The sequence below is a fragment of the Natator depressus genome, chromosome 1, assembly GCF_965152275.1.
Source record: "Natator depressus isolate rNatDep1 chromosome 1, rNatDep2.hap1, whole genome shotgun sequence".
Lineage (NCBI taxonomy): Eukaryota > Metazoa > Chordata > Testudines > Cheloniidae > Natator > Natator depressus.
In genome coordinates, this window is record NC_134234.1 from 232477128 (window position 1) to 232497469 (window position 20342).

Sequence of the window (20342 nt, forward strand, 5' to 3'; positions counted from 1 at the left end):
TTGTGGGATAACCCAATCTGTCTCCCTTAGCTGTTATTTTATATATTATATTTATGTGAGCAGTGGGTACATTATTTATGTGTTAGGGGTTCAGCTTGTATCTGCAGAAGTGACATCTGTATACCAGTAACAAGTAAATTGTTATTGTTACTGATGATTCTGCAAGAATGTTCACGGTAAATGATGATATTTATTATTAGTATTTTAATGGATCACATTTATATTTGCATTGACAACACTGATATTTTTGGCTGGGGTACTAGTTGAGTTTAACAATATGTTTATTCCAAAACCTAAATGTTTTGTTTAAAAAACCAGGTAAGGTTGCTAAATGCCAACAATGTAGTTACTTATCACAGCAACTACTTGCAGCCTCAGCTTTGAGCATCCCCACCTAACTCCACACACAGCAAACTCCATCAACAGACAATAAAAACGGCACTCATCAAAAGTCATGTGAGTAAGTCAGTCAAAAAAACCACTGACTATTTTCGAGAAATCAATGAACTAAACCCCTGGGACTGAGATAGCACATCAACACTTTCTAGTATCTAATCCAACATTATCTCAAATGAAACAGACCCCTATTGTAAACTGTTCTCTTCTCATTGACCCCAGGTCACAAAAACATAACTGCTGAGATCAAAACTAGCAATGTGATGAGCTTGACTGCGTTCATGCCAATCTCCAACAGGGTTGACACACTTCACACCATGATACTGAAATTTCTCAATGTTGCACTGGACACACATTGCTGAGTCCATTATTCAGGTTTCACTTCAACTGAATCTTTCTGGAGACATGAAACAACAGTACTTCCAGGTGGTGACCACCCAAGTTAGAAGATGTGTTCTCTTAAAGCAACTAAGAGTCACTTAGAGTATGGTATGACTACATCATTTTGTAATATTTGGCAGTAGCAACAGACTTCTTCATTCTAATTGCTTCTTTAAAATATTCACTACCATTACTATTCTGTGTATTTGTCTCCACCTCTGGAAGGATGTAATCCATTCAGTTCATCTTGAGGCAAAGCCCACTGCAATGCAGACTTAGTTTAATTATATATAGTATTGTGCTAGTTACAGGTACTGTATAACTTAGGAGAAACTGTGCATTTTGAAAATGCTAAAGGCAAAAAGCTAGCGTGGCATAAATACATTGGGCATAACTATAAAATGTACCTGGGATAGGGGAGAGGAGGAGGGACAGTCCATTTGAATTTCAAGTACAATAGTTTATCTGGAACATTTAAGCTTTTGCCTGCATCAGAAACACTGACCCACTGTGGATCTTTGGTCTGTACTTTTCCAAATCCTAGGTGGCTGACTGTCATCTCTGGAATAAGGTTTGTATATTGAAACACTGGAACATGACCCTGAAGTCTGTGTTATTGTGACTTGAGTGTGGCAAGAAAAACACATTTCATTAACATGAACATTGAGATTAAAAAATCACAGATCAATTTTCTATAAATCAGACTACATACTCAACATAAGTAAAAGCTTTTAATTGCAGTTAATTGTTTTGAACTTTAAAAATACTGTTTAGCATTGAACTAAACCATTACTGGCATACAGTGAACTACTTTAACGTGGGGAAAATTATATCAATATGCTGTGCTGAAATAAATCAAGAATATGGATAAGAAAAAGGGAAAAACAAGCAGATGTCTATCAAATTAACATCTTACCTGCTACAGATGACAGGGGACCCCATAATCTGCTCTGAAAGGTCAGGTGTGCTCTGAGTAGAAGTTAAAACCTTGGGTGGTTTCAGGGTTTGCTTGGTGTCAGTAGGGTCTGGAAATTGCACAGAAGAGGTTTTGCCAGTGGGACTGGTGGCTGGGGTTCCCTGAATAGGTGAATGGCATGGGGAGGTGAGAGGTGAAATGTTTGGCGGGATACCTAGCAAGAAAAAACACTTTCTTCAATTCAAAAAAGTCAATATACAGATACATCAATTCACTGTATGCAGAGAGAATTACTTCTGAAATACACAGAACAATACAAAAAAAGTCTCCACACTGGGCCAGGACTCCACTAGCATAAATTGGCAAAACTTCATTGACTTCAATAGAGCTATGCCAACTTCTACTAGCTTTACACATTTAGGGCATATTCCCCATTGATAAGGGCATACAAGCAGTATACACAAGTGAAAGAACATGGTAGGAAAATATGGGAAGGCAGCATGGTCCAGACTATATGGTATCAGACTGGGAGTCAGGAAACTTGGGTTTTATTCCAGGCTCTGCCTCACTGATTTTGAGCAAACCACTTAATATCTTTGTGTTTCAATTTCCCCATCTATAAAGTAGAGACAAAAATGCTTACCCCGCCTTTGTAATGAACCCAGAGTTCTACATATGAGTAGGTAAGCAATAAGCCAAACAGTAATATTTTAAAATAAGGATAATATATTATCCTTTCATCTTAAAGGGTTCCAAAATTTTTAGGAACTAGAGAAGACACATGCTCAAGCACCACTGAGATAGAGTTGCCTCAGTTGTGGCTCAAAGGGGAGCACCTCTGGGATGAAGTGCAGCACCCAACCCAGTGCACAGATGGGATGTGACCAGGTTCATGTGGCCTTTGTGGCTCCCAACACCTGGCCCTGCGGTCTTCCTACATCCCACCCCAAGAAGCAGCAAAGTGACTGGAAAGAAGCAGTGAAGGTGGGTCCTTTAGGCCTGTCTAGCGAGACCTTAAGGAAGCAGTCAATCAGAGCCCAGCAGACTCAGATAAAAGGAGATGCAAGGCCTTATCAGGTCAGTTCCTATTTGATTTGCTTAAGCTGGATTTGCAGGGAGAGAGAGGACCTAAGAAGACCTAAGAAGCAGCAACAAACTGGAATCAAGCAGTGTGAAGATGCTATTTATATGATCCCTGGTCTGGAACTCATAGTGGGTGGGCCTAGGCTTCCCTACCTGTCATAGGCAGAGTGGTGTAAACCCTGGAATGGGTTCGTTTGGACTTTTTGATTTGGCTGGAGGGCCAAGGCATGCAAGACCCACCATGGTCAGCCAGCAACGAAAAAAACACTGCAATATTACACCCAGTCCCCCATTACAAGACATTCTGAGCCAAGACCATTGGGGCAAACCCCCACTCTTCATGATGCACCCATAGCAGAAAAGACCTTAAAGTCTCATACAAAAGACTCATGAACAATAAGCTGCAAGGACATAAATGTGTGTATTTTAGAAAGATGAAGGGCTGAGTCAAGCCGGCTGGAAATTGTACCTGAGGTTACAGGGAATGTTGCGCCTTCAGATCTACTAAGCCATATTTTTCATGCTCAGCCACCCAGTTCTTTTATCATGTTTATTTTCATTTTTATTTTAGGTCTACAGAAAATGTTATCTTTACTTGTTTGCAAGTTTGTGTTGTGGCAAACTAACTAAACGTATTTTGGGTAAACAGTCATCTCTGAATAAGATAATAATGTTGATTTAAGATAATGAAGCCTTAACCATAATAGTAAAGGCTTTTGATGTTTGCATCTTTCTAGAAATCCACATATCCTCAATATGTCTTTCTGATGTCCTCTATTACTTTAAAGGAGGAAAATTATGGAACCTTATTTAATGGTGACCACTCAAAAGTCAAAATTTTCTGACACAAATGCATCTGACAAAAATGCATCCACATGCATCTGATGAAGTGGGTATTCACCCACGAAAGCTTATGCTCCAATATGTCTGTTAGTCTATAAGGTGCCACAGGACTCTTTGCTGCTTTTACAAATCCAGACTAACACGGCTACCCCTCTGATACTTGACAATTTGCTGACAGTTATCACACAGTAATATTTGAGATACCACCATTTTTCTCTGTACCAGGGTAGAAGCACATTTCTTCTCTAGGGAGCTCAAAATTACATATCCATTATTTTAATCTCTTAGGTACTCATCTTGGCTTTATTCCTTTGTTTATAACTGCTACTCTGTTATTGTGATATCTATCTACTTCTACTTCTAACTCATCACTGTGGTATCTGAGCACTTCTCTGCCCAAAGGACCCTCAGGTTCTTTATATATTGTATACATGTGGTCTACACAGAAATCTCTTTGCCCAGTATGGAAATGCAGCCACCTCTGAGGAATGACATACTAGTGCACAGCAGCTATATAACAGCTTAGGTCAGGAAGTAAAGCAGAAGGCTGCATCCAATGCTGCAAAGGGAATTTTCGGCAAGCAGTATGTAGTCTGTAATTAGCCAAACAGCAGTTTGGTCACAACAGTAGAGCTAACACCCCCAACTCTTGCAAAAAGTGCCAGGATCTTTAATGCTCTTAGGGGCAGTGGTGAGCTGGAGCTGGTTCGCACCAGTTCGCACGAACCGGTTGTTAAATTTTGAAGCAGTTTTAGAACCGGTTGTTAACCTGCTTCCCTGCAGGGGGCGCTGAAGTTTTGATGGGCTCCGGCCGGGAAGTGATGTAATTCCTCCTCCAGCCGCCGAGGGTGCTGCGCTGCGGGAGCCATGTGGGCTGCCACCTGGCCCTGGGCACGAGCCCTGGTGCTGCTGCTGCTCCCCCGACCCCTGGCCCTGGTGCTCCCGCTGCTGCCTGGTGGGTCCCCGGCCGCTCTGCTGGGCCTGGGCTGCGTCCTGCTGCTCGGGCTCCTCCGAGCCGCTCTCCCCGTGAGTTCCCACCACCCTGCCCGCAGCCAGCCCCTGCCTCCAGCCACCCCGCACCCCCTGCCCGCCGCCAGCCCCTGCCGCACGCACCCCCTGCCCTGTATCCAGCCAGCCCCTGCCTCCAGCCACCCCTGCACCCCCTGCCCGCAGCCAGCCCCTGCCGCACTCCCTGCCCTGCCCGCAGCCAGCCCATCTCCAGCCACCCCCCGCACCCCCTGCCCGCAGTCAGCCCCTGCCCGCAGCCAGCCCTTGTCTCCAGCCACCCCTGCACCCCCTGCCTGCAGCCAGCCCCGGCCACACCCCCTGCCCTGCCCGCAGCCAGCCCGTCTCCAGCCACCCCCGCACCCCCTGCCCTGCCCGCAGCCAGCCCCTGTCTCCAGCCACCCCCGCACCCCCTGCCTGCAGCCAGCCCGTCTCCAGCCACCCCCGCACCCCCTGCCCTGCCCGCAGCCAGCCCTGGCGTGTGCACCCCCTGCCTGCCCGCAGCCAGCCCGTCTCCAGCCACCCCTGCACCCCCTGCCCGCAGCCAGCCCCTGCCGCACTCCCTACCCTGCCTGCAGCCAGCCCCTACCCTCCAGCCAGCCCCTGCCCTGCCTCCAGCCAGCCCCTACCTCCAGCCAGCCCCTGCCCTGCCTCCAGCCAACCCCGCACCCTTCTGTCTCCAGCCAGCTCCGCACCCCCTGCCCTGCCCGCAGCCAGCCCCGCACCCCCTTGCCTCCAGCCAACCCCGCATCCTCCTGTCTCCAGCCAGCTCCGCACCCCCTGCTCTGCCTGCAGCCAGCCCCGCAACCCCTGCCTCCAGCTAGCCCTGCCCCACACCCTGTCTGCAGCTGGCTCCACATCCACTGGTGCCCTGCAGTTCCCAGGGCAGTAACCCTGCACACCTGCTTCAATGAGGGGGACAGGGAGCAACTGGGACCCACACATGTGCACACCCTAGAGTGACCAGACAGCAAGTGTGAAAAATCAGAATGGGGGTGGGGGTAATAGGAGCCTATATAAGAAAAAGACCCCAAAATTGGGACTGTCCCGAGGTCACCCTGGCACACCCCCAGGGAGTGGCGGGGACCCACACATGTGAAACGGAGCTCATTTCTAGTTCAGGCCCATCTTCTTAAAAAAGAACTTTAGGCAGGGTTAACACACACCCGTATTTTCCCAGACAGGTCAGGCTTTTTGGTTCTTAAATCACCATCCAGGAAGAATTTTTAAATTTTAAAAATTTCTCCCGGGAAAATACGGACATATGGTAACCCTGTTGGCACAAAAAATACATACTGGGGCACATCCCTTAAATCAGAACTTTTTATAGGGAACTGGTGGTTAAGATTTTGGCAGCTCATCACTGCTTAGCGGTGAAGGATCTTGGCTTTGCACTTTTTTCAAAGGGCCATATCCCTTGCAGCATATTTGCTGCTCCTCACAAAGAAGTGAAGCAAATAGCTCTGCATTAAACAAATTCTATTAGAAATCCTGTGTGGTACATAAGCAATATCACGGCATTGCATTCAGATGTGAAATTAACCTGACAGCTGGGTGGCTGCCAAATTTTTGAGATATTTTACTTCTACCCAGAATGCATCTGCTATGCTGCTGTAACACAATCCTGTACCAAGCATGCCATAACATTTTAGAGACATCAGCAGCATAACAGGTGCAGTGAAAAAACAGCAGTGAAAGAGTTAAAAAAAAAGTAATGAAGAGAATCTTTCTAAAATGAAAATATTTTCCCTCTTTCAGAATGGGAAAAGGTTTGTTTATAAATTTTTATAAGGAGGGGATAGATGGAAGAGAAATAAGAAAGATAAAGAGGCACAAATCTCCTACAGCTTTAAATTGTGTGTGGATTTTATATTTGTGGCAGATTTTTCTAGACAGTAGGGTCAGGATAATGCCAACATTTCCATTATAAACTTTCTTTGATGATACGGGTGAAATCCTGACCCTATTCATGTCCATGGTAAAACTCTTATTGACTTCAATTGGCTGAGATGTCACCCATCTCAGGGGAGTTATCAAAGTTTGCTCCAGGCTTGAAGTTGAAAAACAATTTCTTCTAGCAAACATGGCTGACCATGATCTAATAAACATGCAGATGTATTTTCAAAATGGTCTCTAATTTTGGATTCCTTGGGGCCCAACATTAGGCCAGGAAGACAGGTCCCACGTACTTCCCTTTGATCAGTGGATTTTCAGCACTTCTGAAAAACAGCCTCAAGTTGTTTCAAACTGATCACCAAAATCAATGGCTGCTTTTGAAAATTTCAGCTCATATGTGCTGATTTAGAAAGAGAAGCCATGGTAACCATCTTTATTTGGTGCTTGAGAGCATGGGGAAACATTCTCCTGGATTCCAATACAAGTCAGGTTAGATAGCCATCTATAGACCACTGATGATTTCAAAAAACTGTTCTACTGTAACTGTTATGATCAGTTAAGAAGTTATCTTCCCTAACTTTTTTTCTGGCTAAAACATTATCTGGCATTCCTTTGAAGTCTCCCAGTACTGAGTGAAGATGTTAAGTAACATCACTTGTCACTACAATGTCAGAAAAAGAATTTCTAGGTTTATTCTTTTTTTAAAAAAAGAACCTTTTGAAACTAGTTGGATCCTTTTATTCATTGGTTACTGTTAACTTTTTTTTAAACCTTGTCTAAGAACCGTGCTTCACAAATTGGCAGATGTGAATTTGATTTGATCTGACCATCAATAAAGGCCTTTTAGACTTTTTCCATGACAGATGGAAAGGCATATAGGTTAAAATGTGCTTGTCATTTGGATATAATTGGATGATAAGGACAATTAGCTGCTTATGCCTATCTCCCACAAAGACAAATTCTATGTTTTATTACAACCAGGCAAACTTAATGAAGACAATGGAAAATATACAGTCAGTTTAACGAGCATGTTATGAGATACAATTGGTCTTCAACCCTACTGGAGTCAATGGGATTGCCTAGAGGTAAATGAAGGCAGAATTTAGCACATAGATCACTGAAGTAATAGAACAGAAACTAACAACTTTTATAATGGAAAGATCAAAACACTACAGCAACACTACTATAAGCTGTAGCATTTTAGATCACTGTGTTTTTAAATGATGGAAATAACTGAAGTCTAATTTATGGGAATGTGAGGAGAAAGAGTAGAGGGAAAACAAAAGATGCTCTGTGTGTGTGTCAATCACCAGATTTCCCAGAGTACATTGCAGCTTTAGGGAAAGCAAGCTTGACTAAATAAAATAAATGTCAAACCAGAAATAGCTGTTCACCTTGTCGGCTTTGCCTTTTGGAATTCAGATGGTTTGTAGCAGACATCGCATAGGAGGCCGAGAAGGACCTACTTTTTGTGATGGCCATCAGAATTGAGCTGTTCCAAGGGTCGGTGCTGTGAGATCAAGAGTACAAACACACAAAACTATTATTACATAAGCATTGCAGGCCTGTAAAGATCTTGGTGACAGAGTTCTGAGAGAAGTTAATTGTCACAGCACTCCACATGTAAGAACAAAAAACTCTACTGTGGGGGGCTGTGTTATCAACTATTTGAATGATTGTTTTTAGTGAATTCAGTATTGCCAAAAGGTGCTGGACTGACAACTCCAGACATTTAAGTCCTTGATTTAAGCCAAACACAGTTACAACATGGGTACGGTAAGATTCTTCCAAGGTGGCTTTCCAATTTACCTCAACATGCTTTGGTGCTAGTGAGTCTGCCACTAGGAGTGACTTCAGTGCCCAGGCCTTTTCATTTAATTTATACTAAAATTCCTTTATGCTATGCTGAGGGTGTGGAAGCAGTCTAAAAGTGGGCTTCGATTAAATTTACACCTCGTTAAGGTCTCTTTACATACCTGAAGCAGTATAAAAGGGCCTTGGTGTCCATGAAAATCAGGCCCATTGCATTTTTCTCCTCAGATTGCCAGCAAAGGTGCCACTTTATGCAATCTGTAGTGATGCAGCTTCCATAGCAGGATTGAATCACACTGGGGGGAAGCTTGCAGTACTGCTGCCTGTGGAGTGTCTGCTTTGTGAATAAATAGAGCCCTCTAGTTTCCAAGGCTTTCAAACCAGCACCTTTCAGATACATCACATGCAGCTTTTGAAAAAAAATCCCTACTAAGAGACTCCTGAAAATCTAGATATCTGCTCACTGATCTAAGAGAAAATCATTGAAAAGCACCATAAAAAAGAAAAAAACAAAAGGGAAAATGAGAATGGCAGGCTTGACACTTTTGTATCTCTTATGTGCTGATGCCAGGTAATTCTGTAAGGTGGAAAAGCTGCATTTATCACTGTAATTTAATAAAGGAACGACCACATGCCACCTGCTTGCACAGATGCCTCAGTGCGTTCTTCCACAATGAGGGCGCAGATCCATAAGGCCTTTGCCCTCTAATCCTTCAAATGTCTTGTCATGACCCAACTCTGCTGTGCTTCAAGATTCTAACACAAGATGATGAACAGGTCCCAGTCCTTCTCATTTTAAACGCTGACATAGAATATAGGGCAACAGATGGTCCCTCAAAGTAAGCTGGGTCCAATACTAACTTAAGGGATTTTATATTAAGAGGAATTTGTTATATATAAAGGCATTTTTTTTGTTTCACATGTTAGCACCACAGAAATCTTACAGTTGTGGAAGAGCAAGCGAGGTTCTGTTCTCTCTCATGGCTTAGCTACCTTCAGATGGCAGAATAGTTATCTGTCATGAAGCAAAAGGCAGAATGAACCCAGCTGGTTTTTGGATCCTAGGATGAGAATGAAAAGCTGGGAGCTAGGGAAATCTTTTAACTTGTTAAGGAAGTAAGCGAATATGGAACCCTAAGATGTTACTTTCATGAAGTTACTTTCCTTTGAAGAGATGCAAGGACCTTGCCTCACCACTTCTGCACAGAGGGGAGTGTCTGTGCAGGATTCTGGAACCTATGCAGCAGTCTGGGCAAAGCAGGGGAGCCCACAATTATGGAGATACATAGGCTACCTCCTGCTCAGAGGGGTTGTGGGGCACAAAAGCTGCAGATCCTGTGGTTGTAACAGCTGCCACAGAATGGCTCCATTGCCTCTTTGTGGCTTTGGGGATAATGGACTGATGCACATTCCTGTCCCTCGCCCTCCAGCCTCACTTTGCCAAACACAGATAAAGTGCAAGGGAAATAATAAGCCATTAAATAGATTTTTTTTCCTAGTCAAGACCTTTTTCTTAAGTGTTTTATTGATGTAAAATGCCCCCATCTGTATCTGTCCTGCTAAGTTACGCTAGACATACAGGCCTCGCTCTCCTCTTCTGGAGTATGAATGGCTTCTGCTCCTACAATGGAAGAGTTGCAAAGAGGAGGCTGGGAGGCTTGACAGAGCTATCGTTATGCAATTGGTGACACTACACTTAGGAAGAACTGATCGCCCGTTTAATAGGCTCATCAGAAAGAATTACATAACTGTAGAAGAACACCACCAGCAATATTTAATCGCTCCCCTCCCCCTCGCTTCAGATTCCCTTCTTAGGAAGCTTACATACTACGTGAGAGTCTGGAATCGACAACATAAATCAAGAAAGCCGTATGAATCACAGGAAAACAGTGGCTGAAAAAGATTTCCACATGGTGCTATCTTGTTTATATTTCACTTTACTGGATCACTTGGTTTCTAAGACATCCTGCAGCCCCCAGATATTTTCAAGGATGCCTCTGTGGCCGGTTCCAGGGCTATAAAATATGATCATCATCTCTCCCCTCTCCCCCTCTCTACAGCTTTTACCACAGCCAGGGCCACGACCTTATTAATTATCCTATTTGCAGCTGGAACTCTTCAGGTCTCCCCTAGTGGCAGCCTCCTCTAGAAGGCCTGAAACTTCAGGCATCTTCAAATAACATGGGCCTCACAATTTCCATCCCCATAAAACACTTGTTGTGACCCTGTTCCTGTAGCATCAAATGGAAAGGAAGACCTTTATAGGACAAGCCCTTTAATAAGATGAGACAAAAAGGACTGAGGGAATTTGGAAGGGTTGTATGTTGATAGCACTAGGAAGCTTGGAAGCCTCAATACATATATGAACAGAAAGTTTAGCTCTTTATTTTGTTTCTATACCAGAACTATAAACTTTGTAATAAGAATTTGCCAATCCCCACATAAAATTGTATGGTGCACCTGGTGAGCAGCACTCCCTGGGAATGTTGAAAACTAGCCTGGATACAGTGCTAGAAAATGTTCTGTAAGGAATGGTTCTACACAGCTCTGCCCCCACCTATGTCTCTGGTTTCAAATTCTATCATGCCTGCTTTGTGCACTATGCAATCAATGTTCTCCTTCCTAATTCCTCCCTTTGTGTCATAGTTCTTATATTGTACCTTTTTAATGCTTGGAACACTCTCTTTCAACACTCTCCTTTTCCTCTTTCAAACCCACTTCTTTGGCCTTGCCTTCCAAGATTATACTCCTCTGTGGTGTTGTCTGCTTACACTTTTGCAAATGACTTTTTATTGTTTGCATTACATTTGAATCAGTTAGCTTGAAAGCTAATCAAGGTTGAGAACTTATCTGTAGAGCCCCTTGAACACTTGTGGTACTCTTGAAATAATAATATTAATGGAACCACTAAAACACACCTTGAAATTTCTTGCTCTTATTGTCAGATGGCTGAAATTGTACATTTCATTTAAAAATATTTATAATCAATCATCAGAACTATCTGCTCAGAAAATGCAGAGGAAAGAGTATAAGGATATAGAAGAAGAATGTAGCAAAGACCTTTAATAGACAATTTTTTTTTACATAATCTTTTTAAGTTCTGGTTTTGCAACTCATTTTGGCTTCTAAACCTTGCCGAATTTGTGTTTGTAATAATCTGGCCTAATATAAAGGCTTTAATTCTCTTAAAAAAAACAACCAAACAAAAAAACCCCCTAGAATGGGAATTCTTTCAAATTTCTGACCTACACTTTCCCAAGAGAAGACATTATTACACACCTACATGCCCACAGAAAACCAAAGAAGTTCTCCTAAAGATACAAAGAGAGGTTTACTTACCTGGATGAAGAAGATTCATGAGGTTTGATGCTGCCGCTGCGGTCTCTTCTCACTGGTGCAGGCTCCAAGGTCGGTAAACCTGTGGCAGATGTTGTTGTGGTCCAAGTTGATGACACTCGCCTGAGCAGACCTGGAGGCAGACTCTTCCGTAGGCGCTAGAGCAGATAATGCTTTGCAATTATATATATCACCTTTCATCAGGGATCTCAAATGTCAATTCATGAATTGAGCCGGACATACCCTGTGAGGTGGGTAAGTGTCATAAGCCCTATTTTACAGATGGGGAAATTGAGGCAAAGAAAGGTCAAGGGACTGATTGTCAGAAATGCTCAGCACTCAGAGGTCCCATTGAAGTCAACGTTAAAGACCTCAGCACCTTTGAGAAACAAGCCCTAAGTGACTTGGCCAAAGTCACCCTAGCAAGTTGCTTAAAGAGTTGGAAATAGCAGCCACACATACATTGACATCAGAGATAGGAAGCAGGAAAGGAAACAAAACAACAAAACAACCCCACTGTCCAGCCTCCCCCCCAAAAAAAAACCCCAAAAAACCCCTGCAGGTTTCTCTGCTCTATCCAGCCAAATTGAAGACAATCCATGAAATTCAAACATTTAAGTGATGGGACACTAAATCTTCCACAATTCTTTTGCAAAAAAGAAGAAAAATTACCAGTAAAAATCTTTCATGGCAGGGCAAGGGGGGGTGGGGATAAATTCTATTGGATTGCTTGCAGCAGGATTTTCCTGACTTATCTGATTGTCTTGCGTGCTCCTTACGTCTCTCTACCTGAATCTTGTTGATGGGGCTTTTCCCAGGTGTCTGGCGAGGAGGCAGGTTGAGGGAATGGGTGGAGTTGATTAGGGGGCTACTGTTATTTGTGGGGTCAGTTTTATTGCGGATATACGAGTAGTCCCATCAGTATGTTGCAGATGTTGAATTTTTATATTAATTATTTGTTGCCTTTTCATTATCGTTACGAATTTTCAGTTTGAGAAGTACTAAAAAAATAAAATATATACACATTTATAAGGATCTACAGTGGATGTCATTGGCTTATTGTGCCATTGGGTCAAAAGATTCAGTCTGAGGCAGACACTGTGAATGGTAAATTTCAGCCCAAATGGTTAAAGTTTTGCAAAATTATAAGCAATTGAAATCAGGGTCTCATAATGGGAAGTGTCAGGCAACCTTAAGACTAAGCAGTCCTTCAGCCCTGCCTGTAATACATGATTGTTTTTCTGTATATGTTGTTTTTTCAAAACTATCTAAATGTGTTAGTTTGCATCTAATTTACCTTGTTACAGAGAGCCTCCCAAGAAATTCAGCACTTGTCAATCTACACTGAAATCTTAATATGTACTATTTTATGCATATGGAAATATCACCATTACTACAGTCATCTGGGCCAATGAATATTGAGTTTTCAATAGGAGCGATTACATTATATAGAGTATATACAGCAAAAGTGCTCAGTGGGACTAATTTTTCTTCAATTAAAGGAAATATAAGCTCTATAAAAATGAAAGAGGCATATTAAAAGTCCTATAAAATATAAAAAAATGATGATCAGTTGCCTCCATAACTTTAGGCAGCAGAAACTATTTGTACAGGATAAGAACAAAACAACATAGAATTGTTTTACTTAGTTCCCAAAGTAAAATATAAGCCTCGCTGCTAATGGCAATATTACTACATTTTTATGTCAGAGTGGATGACCTGGAAATTTAGATGACCTCCAAGCTGATAAGAGGTTTCTCTCTATCTAGTGAATGTTGCTGACATGTATATATAGAAACCAGGAATTCATAGCATTGGTTAGTTCTCTATGGGTATGTCTACACTGCATCTGGGAGTGAGCCTCCCAGCCTGGGTACACAAGCACATGCTAGCTCTGCTAGAGCTAGTGTACCAAAAAAAAAAAAAGCAGTTTAGATGTGTTAATACCTTGTCTTTACATACATAGCTCTGCCACTGCAACTCAGTCCTTACTAAATCTTGTTATCTCCAGCAATGGACCTTTCTTGAGCAAATGTTGTCCACTGTATGGAACTGTGTGGTGGTTTTTTCAAGTGGACAATGGTCATTTGTGGCATGACCCAAAGCACATTGAGGTCAATGAAAAAAAGATACCCACCGACTTCCATGGGTTTTGGATCAGGTGCTAAGGGATGAAGACAAGAACATCAAACTCATTTCACCTGTAACTCTAATTAAGATTTGAATTCTGATCTTGAGAACTGAAGAGTGCACTGATCTCATCATTTCATTCCCTCCTTCTTAATGATCCTTAATGACATCACTCGCTACCTACACTCAGTGGTCAAAGTTGAAAGGGGAGGGGCAGTTATCAACACTAAAGTAAAAGGAGGAAGCAGAGATGAGTTCCCTCAAGTCAGAGAGATTAGGAGGAGCTCCCCTCTACTTCTGATTGGAAGTAACAGAGGAGGAAAAGGACCTTGGAGTATTGGTTGACCACGGGATGACTATGAGCCGCCAATGTGATATGGCCGTGAAAAAAGCTAACGCGGTCTTGGGATGCATCAGGCGGGGTATTTCCAGTAGAGATAAGGAGGTGTTCGTACCGTTATACAAGGCACTGGTGAGACCTCATCTGGAATACTGTGTGCAGTTCTGGTCTCCCATGTTTAAGAAGGATGAATTCAAACTGGAACAGGTACAGAGAAGGGTTACTAGGATGATCCGAGGAATGGAAAACCTGTCTTATGAAAGGAGACTCAAGGAGCTTGGCTTGTTTAGCCTAACCAAAAGAAGGCTGAGGGGAGATATGATTGCTCTCTATAAGTATATCAGAGGGATAAATACTAGGGAGGGAGAGGAATTATTTAAGCTCAGTACCAATGTGGACACAAGAACAAATGGATATAAACTGGCCATCAGGAAGTTTAGACTTGAAATTAGATGAAGGTTTCTAACCATCAGAGGACTGAAGTTCTGGAACAGCCTTCCAAGGGAAGCAGTGGGGGAAAAAGACCTATCTGGCTTCAAGACTAAGCTCAATAAGTTTATGGAGGAGATGGTATGATGGGATAACATGATTTTGGCAATTAATTGATCTTTGACTATTAGCGGTAAATAGGCCCAATGACCTGTGATGGGATGTTAGATGGGGTGGGTTCTGAATTACTACAGAGAATTCTTTCCTGGGTATCTGGCTGGTGAGTCTTGCCCACATGCTTAGGGTTCAGCTGACCGCCATATTTGGGGTTGGGAAGGAATTTTCCTCCACGGCAGATTGGCAGAGGCCCTGGGGGTTTTTTGCCTTCCCCTGCAGCATGGGGCTCGGGTCACTTGCTGGAGGATTCTCAGCACCTTGAAGTCTTTAAACCATGGTTTGAGGACTTCAATAGTTCAGACATAGGTGAGAGGTTTATTGCAGGAGTCGGTGGGTGAAGTTCTGTGGCCTGCGTTGTACAGGAGGTCAGACTAGATGATCATAATGGTCCCTTCTGACCTTAAAGTCTATGAGTCTATGATAGCATAGAGAGAGAGCTGTGCTCTTCCCACTCCCCCTTACTCCAACTCCTTCAAACACCTACTAAGAAACAGGAATAGCAAGTAGGTAAATTATCCTGTGTTGAATGCCTATTTCTAAAGTTGCATGAAGGATCAGGTTTGAACTGTGTGAGCATTGAAGGAATAGGAACTGTCTTACCACAAGACACAAATAGTCCATTTAATTTTGCTTCTTATAGACGTAAATGATTAATGCTTCAAAAGATGAGGAAAAAATCTTCATTAACACACCCAACCATACAATACTATACCAAAAGGGGGGAATCAAGTTTTAGTAGCTGGAATAAATTCACTGTGATAGCCAACATGTGGACTAGCACGTACCTTGGGAATAGCCAGCTTTTCTCCTTTTTCTGGACATTCCTCTGAGTCAGAGCAGGTGTAGTTCTCACTGAAGGACACCAAAGGGTTAACCCTTGGCTTATGAATAGCCTGGAAGGTTAACTGCGTGTTCAGCAGGTTGCTCACTGCTCTCAGGGAAGTACACACATTAGGTGGCAACGAAGGATCTGCCAGAAGGTCGGTAATGAGCCCATGAGCTTCTCCCATAACAGCGATATCAACGGTAATACTGGTACCTGAAGACTGAAAGGGAAAAACAAAGAAGGACATGTAAGGCTATGGCTGTGTCCCACATGTCAAACTAAAGCATGTGACATCAAACCCAACACCTTTTCAGGGACAGTTACCAGCATCTTTTATTCAATTTGTTGTGGATAGCTAGGAAAAGATTAAAAGAGATTAACAACTTAAAACAATGTGATTTATTCCGAATATTCTGACCAGATCAACCATTTGGTCGATGTCTTTCTCTGTAAACAAGTTTGCAAATTGATTGCATATAGTTTATTTCGATTTTTAAAATGGTCACAACACAGATACGAGTTTTTAGAGCAGCCAGAAAGCAGACGACGATGATGACAAAATGTCTCTGCCAAGTAAGTGTCCGCTGGGCAACAATACTGAAACTTGAATATTGAAATCAAGATTGGATGTCATTCTAAGTGATACACTCTAGTTGAGATGCAAGTTATTGATCTCCATACAGGAATGCCGCTGTGAAATTATACACAGCACGCCAGACTAGATGATCATAACAGCCTTGAAAGCTTATCAGTTTATGAAATAATAACGGGAACATAATTAAAAAAGAAAGATTATTAAATAAAAAGAAAAGTAGCACTTTAAGTAATGGCAACATATGCAGAGGAATGATCTATAATTTGCAAGTAATAACTAATGGTATAGCCTTAAAGAAAAGATTAAGGAACTGTAATGTCTGATGGAATAAACTATATGAATAAAAACTGGAGGCTTAAATTAAGGTGCAGAATAGTCAGGAACTGAGGCAGAAAGTGCGTCTTCCATCACTTCTAAATTATTGACAAAGCAGTGGCATTTCTAGGTCAAAAGTTTAGTGGAAGCACTATAAATCACTGTTGTGCCACATGGGGTCATCTATTAAAGGCACTCTTGAAAGTGACTGCTAGGCTGTTACTGCTTTGGAGCGCCCTCTTGGGCACAGATGCAATGTATATATCCGGGGCACTGGAACAAATGCCCCCACAGCCATTCCTGGAAGATCTGTTTTGTCAACATATCAGATGCGAAGGATGCGTAACTCTGAGATGAAGAAACATCTGTTTTACTCTGATAGATATTCACCTTTTTTTAAGTAGGATAACCCCCCAAGTGATAGAATTGCCACTGTGACAGAGCATAATATTTTTCTGGGTTGGGACATTGATAGGTTGGAGAACAAGCATGCTCTTATAATGGGAGAAGGGTCATAACACAAGCAGGAGAAGAATCGCAGTCACTACAGCATTTATGGAACTCATAATACATAAAACAATAGCGATCCTCAGTAATGCTTTGAACTTCTTCAGGCTCACAAAACCCTTTGCAAGCAATACTGAAATAAACACTTCTGAGGAATTGTCTGAATTTTACACTCTGGCAAACTGAGGCACAAAAAGAGACTGTGATTTGGCCAAGGTCACATAGTAATTCCGTGGCCAGCCAGGAGTAAAACTCCAATCTCCTAATATCCAGTGCTGTACTTGGGTCACAGGACCACGCATGCGTCTGCACTTCCTACTATATGTCTTACTAAACATGGAAGGTGACTTACTTTGTATACAAAAATGCTATCCAATCCCAATGAGAAACAAAAGGCTGACGTCAATTTAATGGATCAATTTATTCTGTCTTTTACAGTCCCCTTATCCACAGCTAGAACAGGGATCTCACACCAACACCCTTCCAGCCCACATACAGCCATGTTACAACAACCAAAATCCCCCAGGACTCATTGCTTACCTCGTCCACAACAAGTCCACCCTCCACACACATACCTTTGTGACTGAAACTCAGCAGCGTAGGGAGAGGAAGGGAAGGAATCTGCTCACTTGCCCTCCCTCTCTCCAGAGAAGGCACTAGAGCCCGATGGATTGGTACAGAGTGTTCTGATCTTTCCTTCCTTATAGCAGAATGCATTTCATCCACTAGACACCTTCACCACCCACCCTGCACTACACCTGCCAAGGAGAACCCAATCACCGAGTGGTAAACAGACTCAGAGTGACCAATTGCAGCATCCCAAACCCATACAGGTGCCCAGAGACAGCAACTCCTGGCACAGTTCCCTTCACGGGTTATGGAAGGGTTTCCTAGTGCTCCCAAGATAAGGTTTCATTCATTACATACCATACCTCTTCTCAACCAACAAGGGGTTTGTCTCCTCCAAGATTACAGACAAAACTTGAACCACAAGCCCACATCTCCTGAGCTGGGTTTGCACCATGAACAAATCTGGCAGTGGCTAAATAAAGCATCAATTTTAAATTATAACGCAGGGTTTAGGGTGAGAGGAGTAATTTGTCTTTCCTTATCTCAGCCCAGCAAAACAGGCCAAAAGGAAAAAATTCAAAGATATAAGGCAAAGTGTTACAGAAGAGGAAATAAAACTAGGTCTGATATTTTCAGCAAAACAGCACTATTTAGAATTTGAAATCCTATTCAACCTGGAGTCTGAAATCGGTGACCTGATTATCGGAGCGAGAGATGAGAAAACACATTAATACTTCAATTAAGGAAATAGGTCTGACTTTAGCAGGACTAAGATAAAAGCCGATATTCTATACTGTGATGCTGACATTTTGCAGAGCGGCCGTAAGCCAGCACTGCCATCCCTGAGAGTAGCAACTGAGCAAAAAGAGTTCTCTGGTGGCATAGAGCTGACATACAGACCATGGCTGGGCCTTCCCCGTGACTTGGCAATCCCAGGCTGCCTTTGGTGCATTAGCAGGCAACGTAATTTACAGAAGCCATCTAGGGAAGTACAATGTAGCCTTTGCACTGGGCTACTGTAGAGGCTTCTGTGTGTCACAACCTGTCTTGTCAAATTTTGGCACAGATCGTCTACAGTAGCCCAGTGCAGAGGCTACCTTGTACTTCCCTAGACAAACTCACAGCACATAACACACTATTTTCCTGGTATTTATCTGTAAATGGTAGTGTCTGAGGTCCCTACTGAAAGCTTATAACTTATCAATACTCACTCATTGTGAGGTGCTTCTATGGGTAATATTTAAGGAATAACGTAACTCTCCTGAAAATTATGCTCTTATGGTCTTGGAGTGAAAGCAAATCACCAAGGAATCATATGTCTTGGTGAGGGCCTATTCAGGCAGGAGGGAGTTGTCATCCCCACTTCCGGTTAGCCAACTACATAATGTATAGTGCTCCATTGTCTGACTTGGTGCCAACCCAGAAAAGTCAATGGAAAACTATCAAAGACAAACTATAATCATCAAAACCAATTGGAAATGAAAACATACAACAAGGGGCAAGGGGATCACCAGGGTAGGAATAAAGACAAAAGACTGATTCACTATATCTCTGGGCAGAGAAAGACACTCTGGATCCATTCACTGAGGAGGTACCTTGATGAGCGAGGTGCTTCATGAAAGACGGGGGCCAGCAAACGTTACAGAAGACTGAACTTTGGGGTTAGAATCTACTTTATTAGCTAGCTAACTGTTAATAAATGTAGGCCCTACTTTGTGATTGATGATTTTGTTTTGTACAGAACTATTTATTTCTATCACTCACAGTTGTTTCTATTTGAATCACTATTCTTTCTTAAACAAATTTCCTGTTGTTTTACCATAATTGAACTCAATGGCTGTGTGTGATACAGGAGCAGGGATCTAAGTTAAATGGGGGAAAACATGGTACACTGTTCATTTGGGAAGAGAGAATCTGGGATTTCTGTGGTATCCAGTGATCAGGGGCTAGACACCGCAGGGGGATACTTTGAAGGGAGTCAGTGGTTGGGGTACCTCTACTGTCAAACTGCAGAACCCAGAGGAGAGCACTTGAGTAGCTGACAGGGTGGTTTTGGTAGTAAGCTAACACCCAGCTGGCCCAGGCAAGACTCCCTTATGTTAGGGACAGGTGGCAACAAGATTGACTCACAGCCCATGGTTCCCTGAGGAGCATCACACAGGTATACGTTCCATTTATTTGTATTAGTGAACACTTCAGTTGAAAACATGGTCCTGTAACTGCTGGAATTTTATAACATTATGTGTATGTGTATACACACACACATACACAGAGTACATGTTATGAAAATATATAAATGCACAGCATCTCCCATTGAAGTTCTAACTAGGCCTATAACCTGCTTATGGTACGTTATCTGACAAGATCACAGCAACGGTCACTGTTAAAATGTCAACAATCTGTTCTATATGACATATGTATCACAAAAAGAAAAGGAGTACTTGTGGCACCTTAGAGACTAACAAATTTATTTGAGCATAAGCTTTCATCCGATGAAGTGAGCTGTAGCTCACAAAAGCTTATGCTCAAATAAATTTGGCAATTACTATATATTACAAATGCAAAAAACTTTTTAAAAAAATTGTAAGGCCTAAATTGTGCAATTCTTATATTAAATGTATACATAAAAAATCTAAAACTAGATATAGCCAAGTTTATCAATTCAACAAGGATACAGTGAAGAAAGAAATGTAGGAGAAATTTTGCTGTAATAAATTAGGTTCAGTGAGGTAAAACAATGCACATTGAATATAAATAGCTTACATGTCATAGATTGACTTCAAAT

At 42.4% G+C, this 20342-nt stretch overlaps 1 protein-coding gene across 1 annotated transcript in view; it reads right to left on the reverse strand.

Annotated features, from left to right (window-relative positions):
• PDE3A (phosphodiesterase 3A) overlaps positions 1–20342 on the reverse strand; it is a 360917-nt gene that overhangs the window by 48962 nt on the left and 291613 nt on the right. The window contains exons 3-6 of the mRNA XM_074938035.1: positions 15530–15790; positions 11672–11826; positions 7915–8030; positions 1694–1907 (exon numbers count right to left, since the gene is read on the reverse strand). Coding sequence (XP_074794136.1) covers positions 1694–1907; positions 7915–8030; positions 11672–11826; positions 15530–15790 — 746 coding nt within the window. The remainder of the gene's footprint in view (positions 1–1693; positions 1908–7914; positions 8031–11671; positions 11827–15529; positions 15791–20342) is intronic.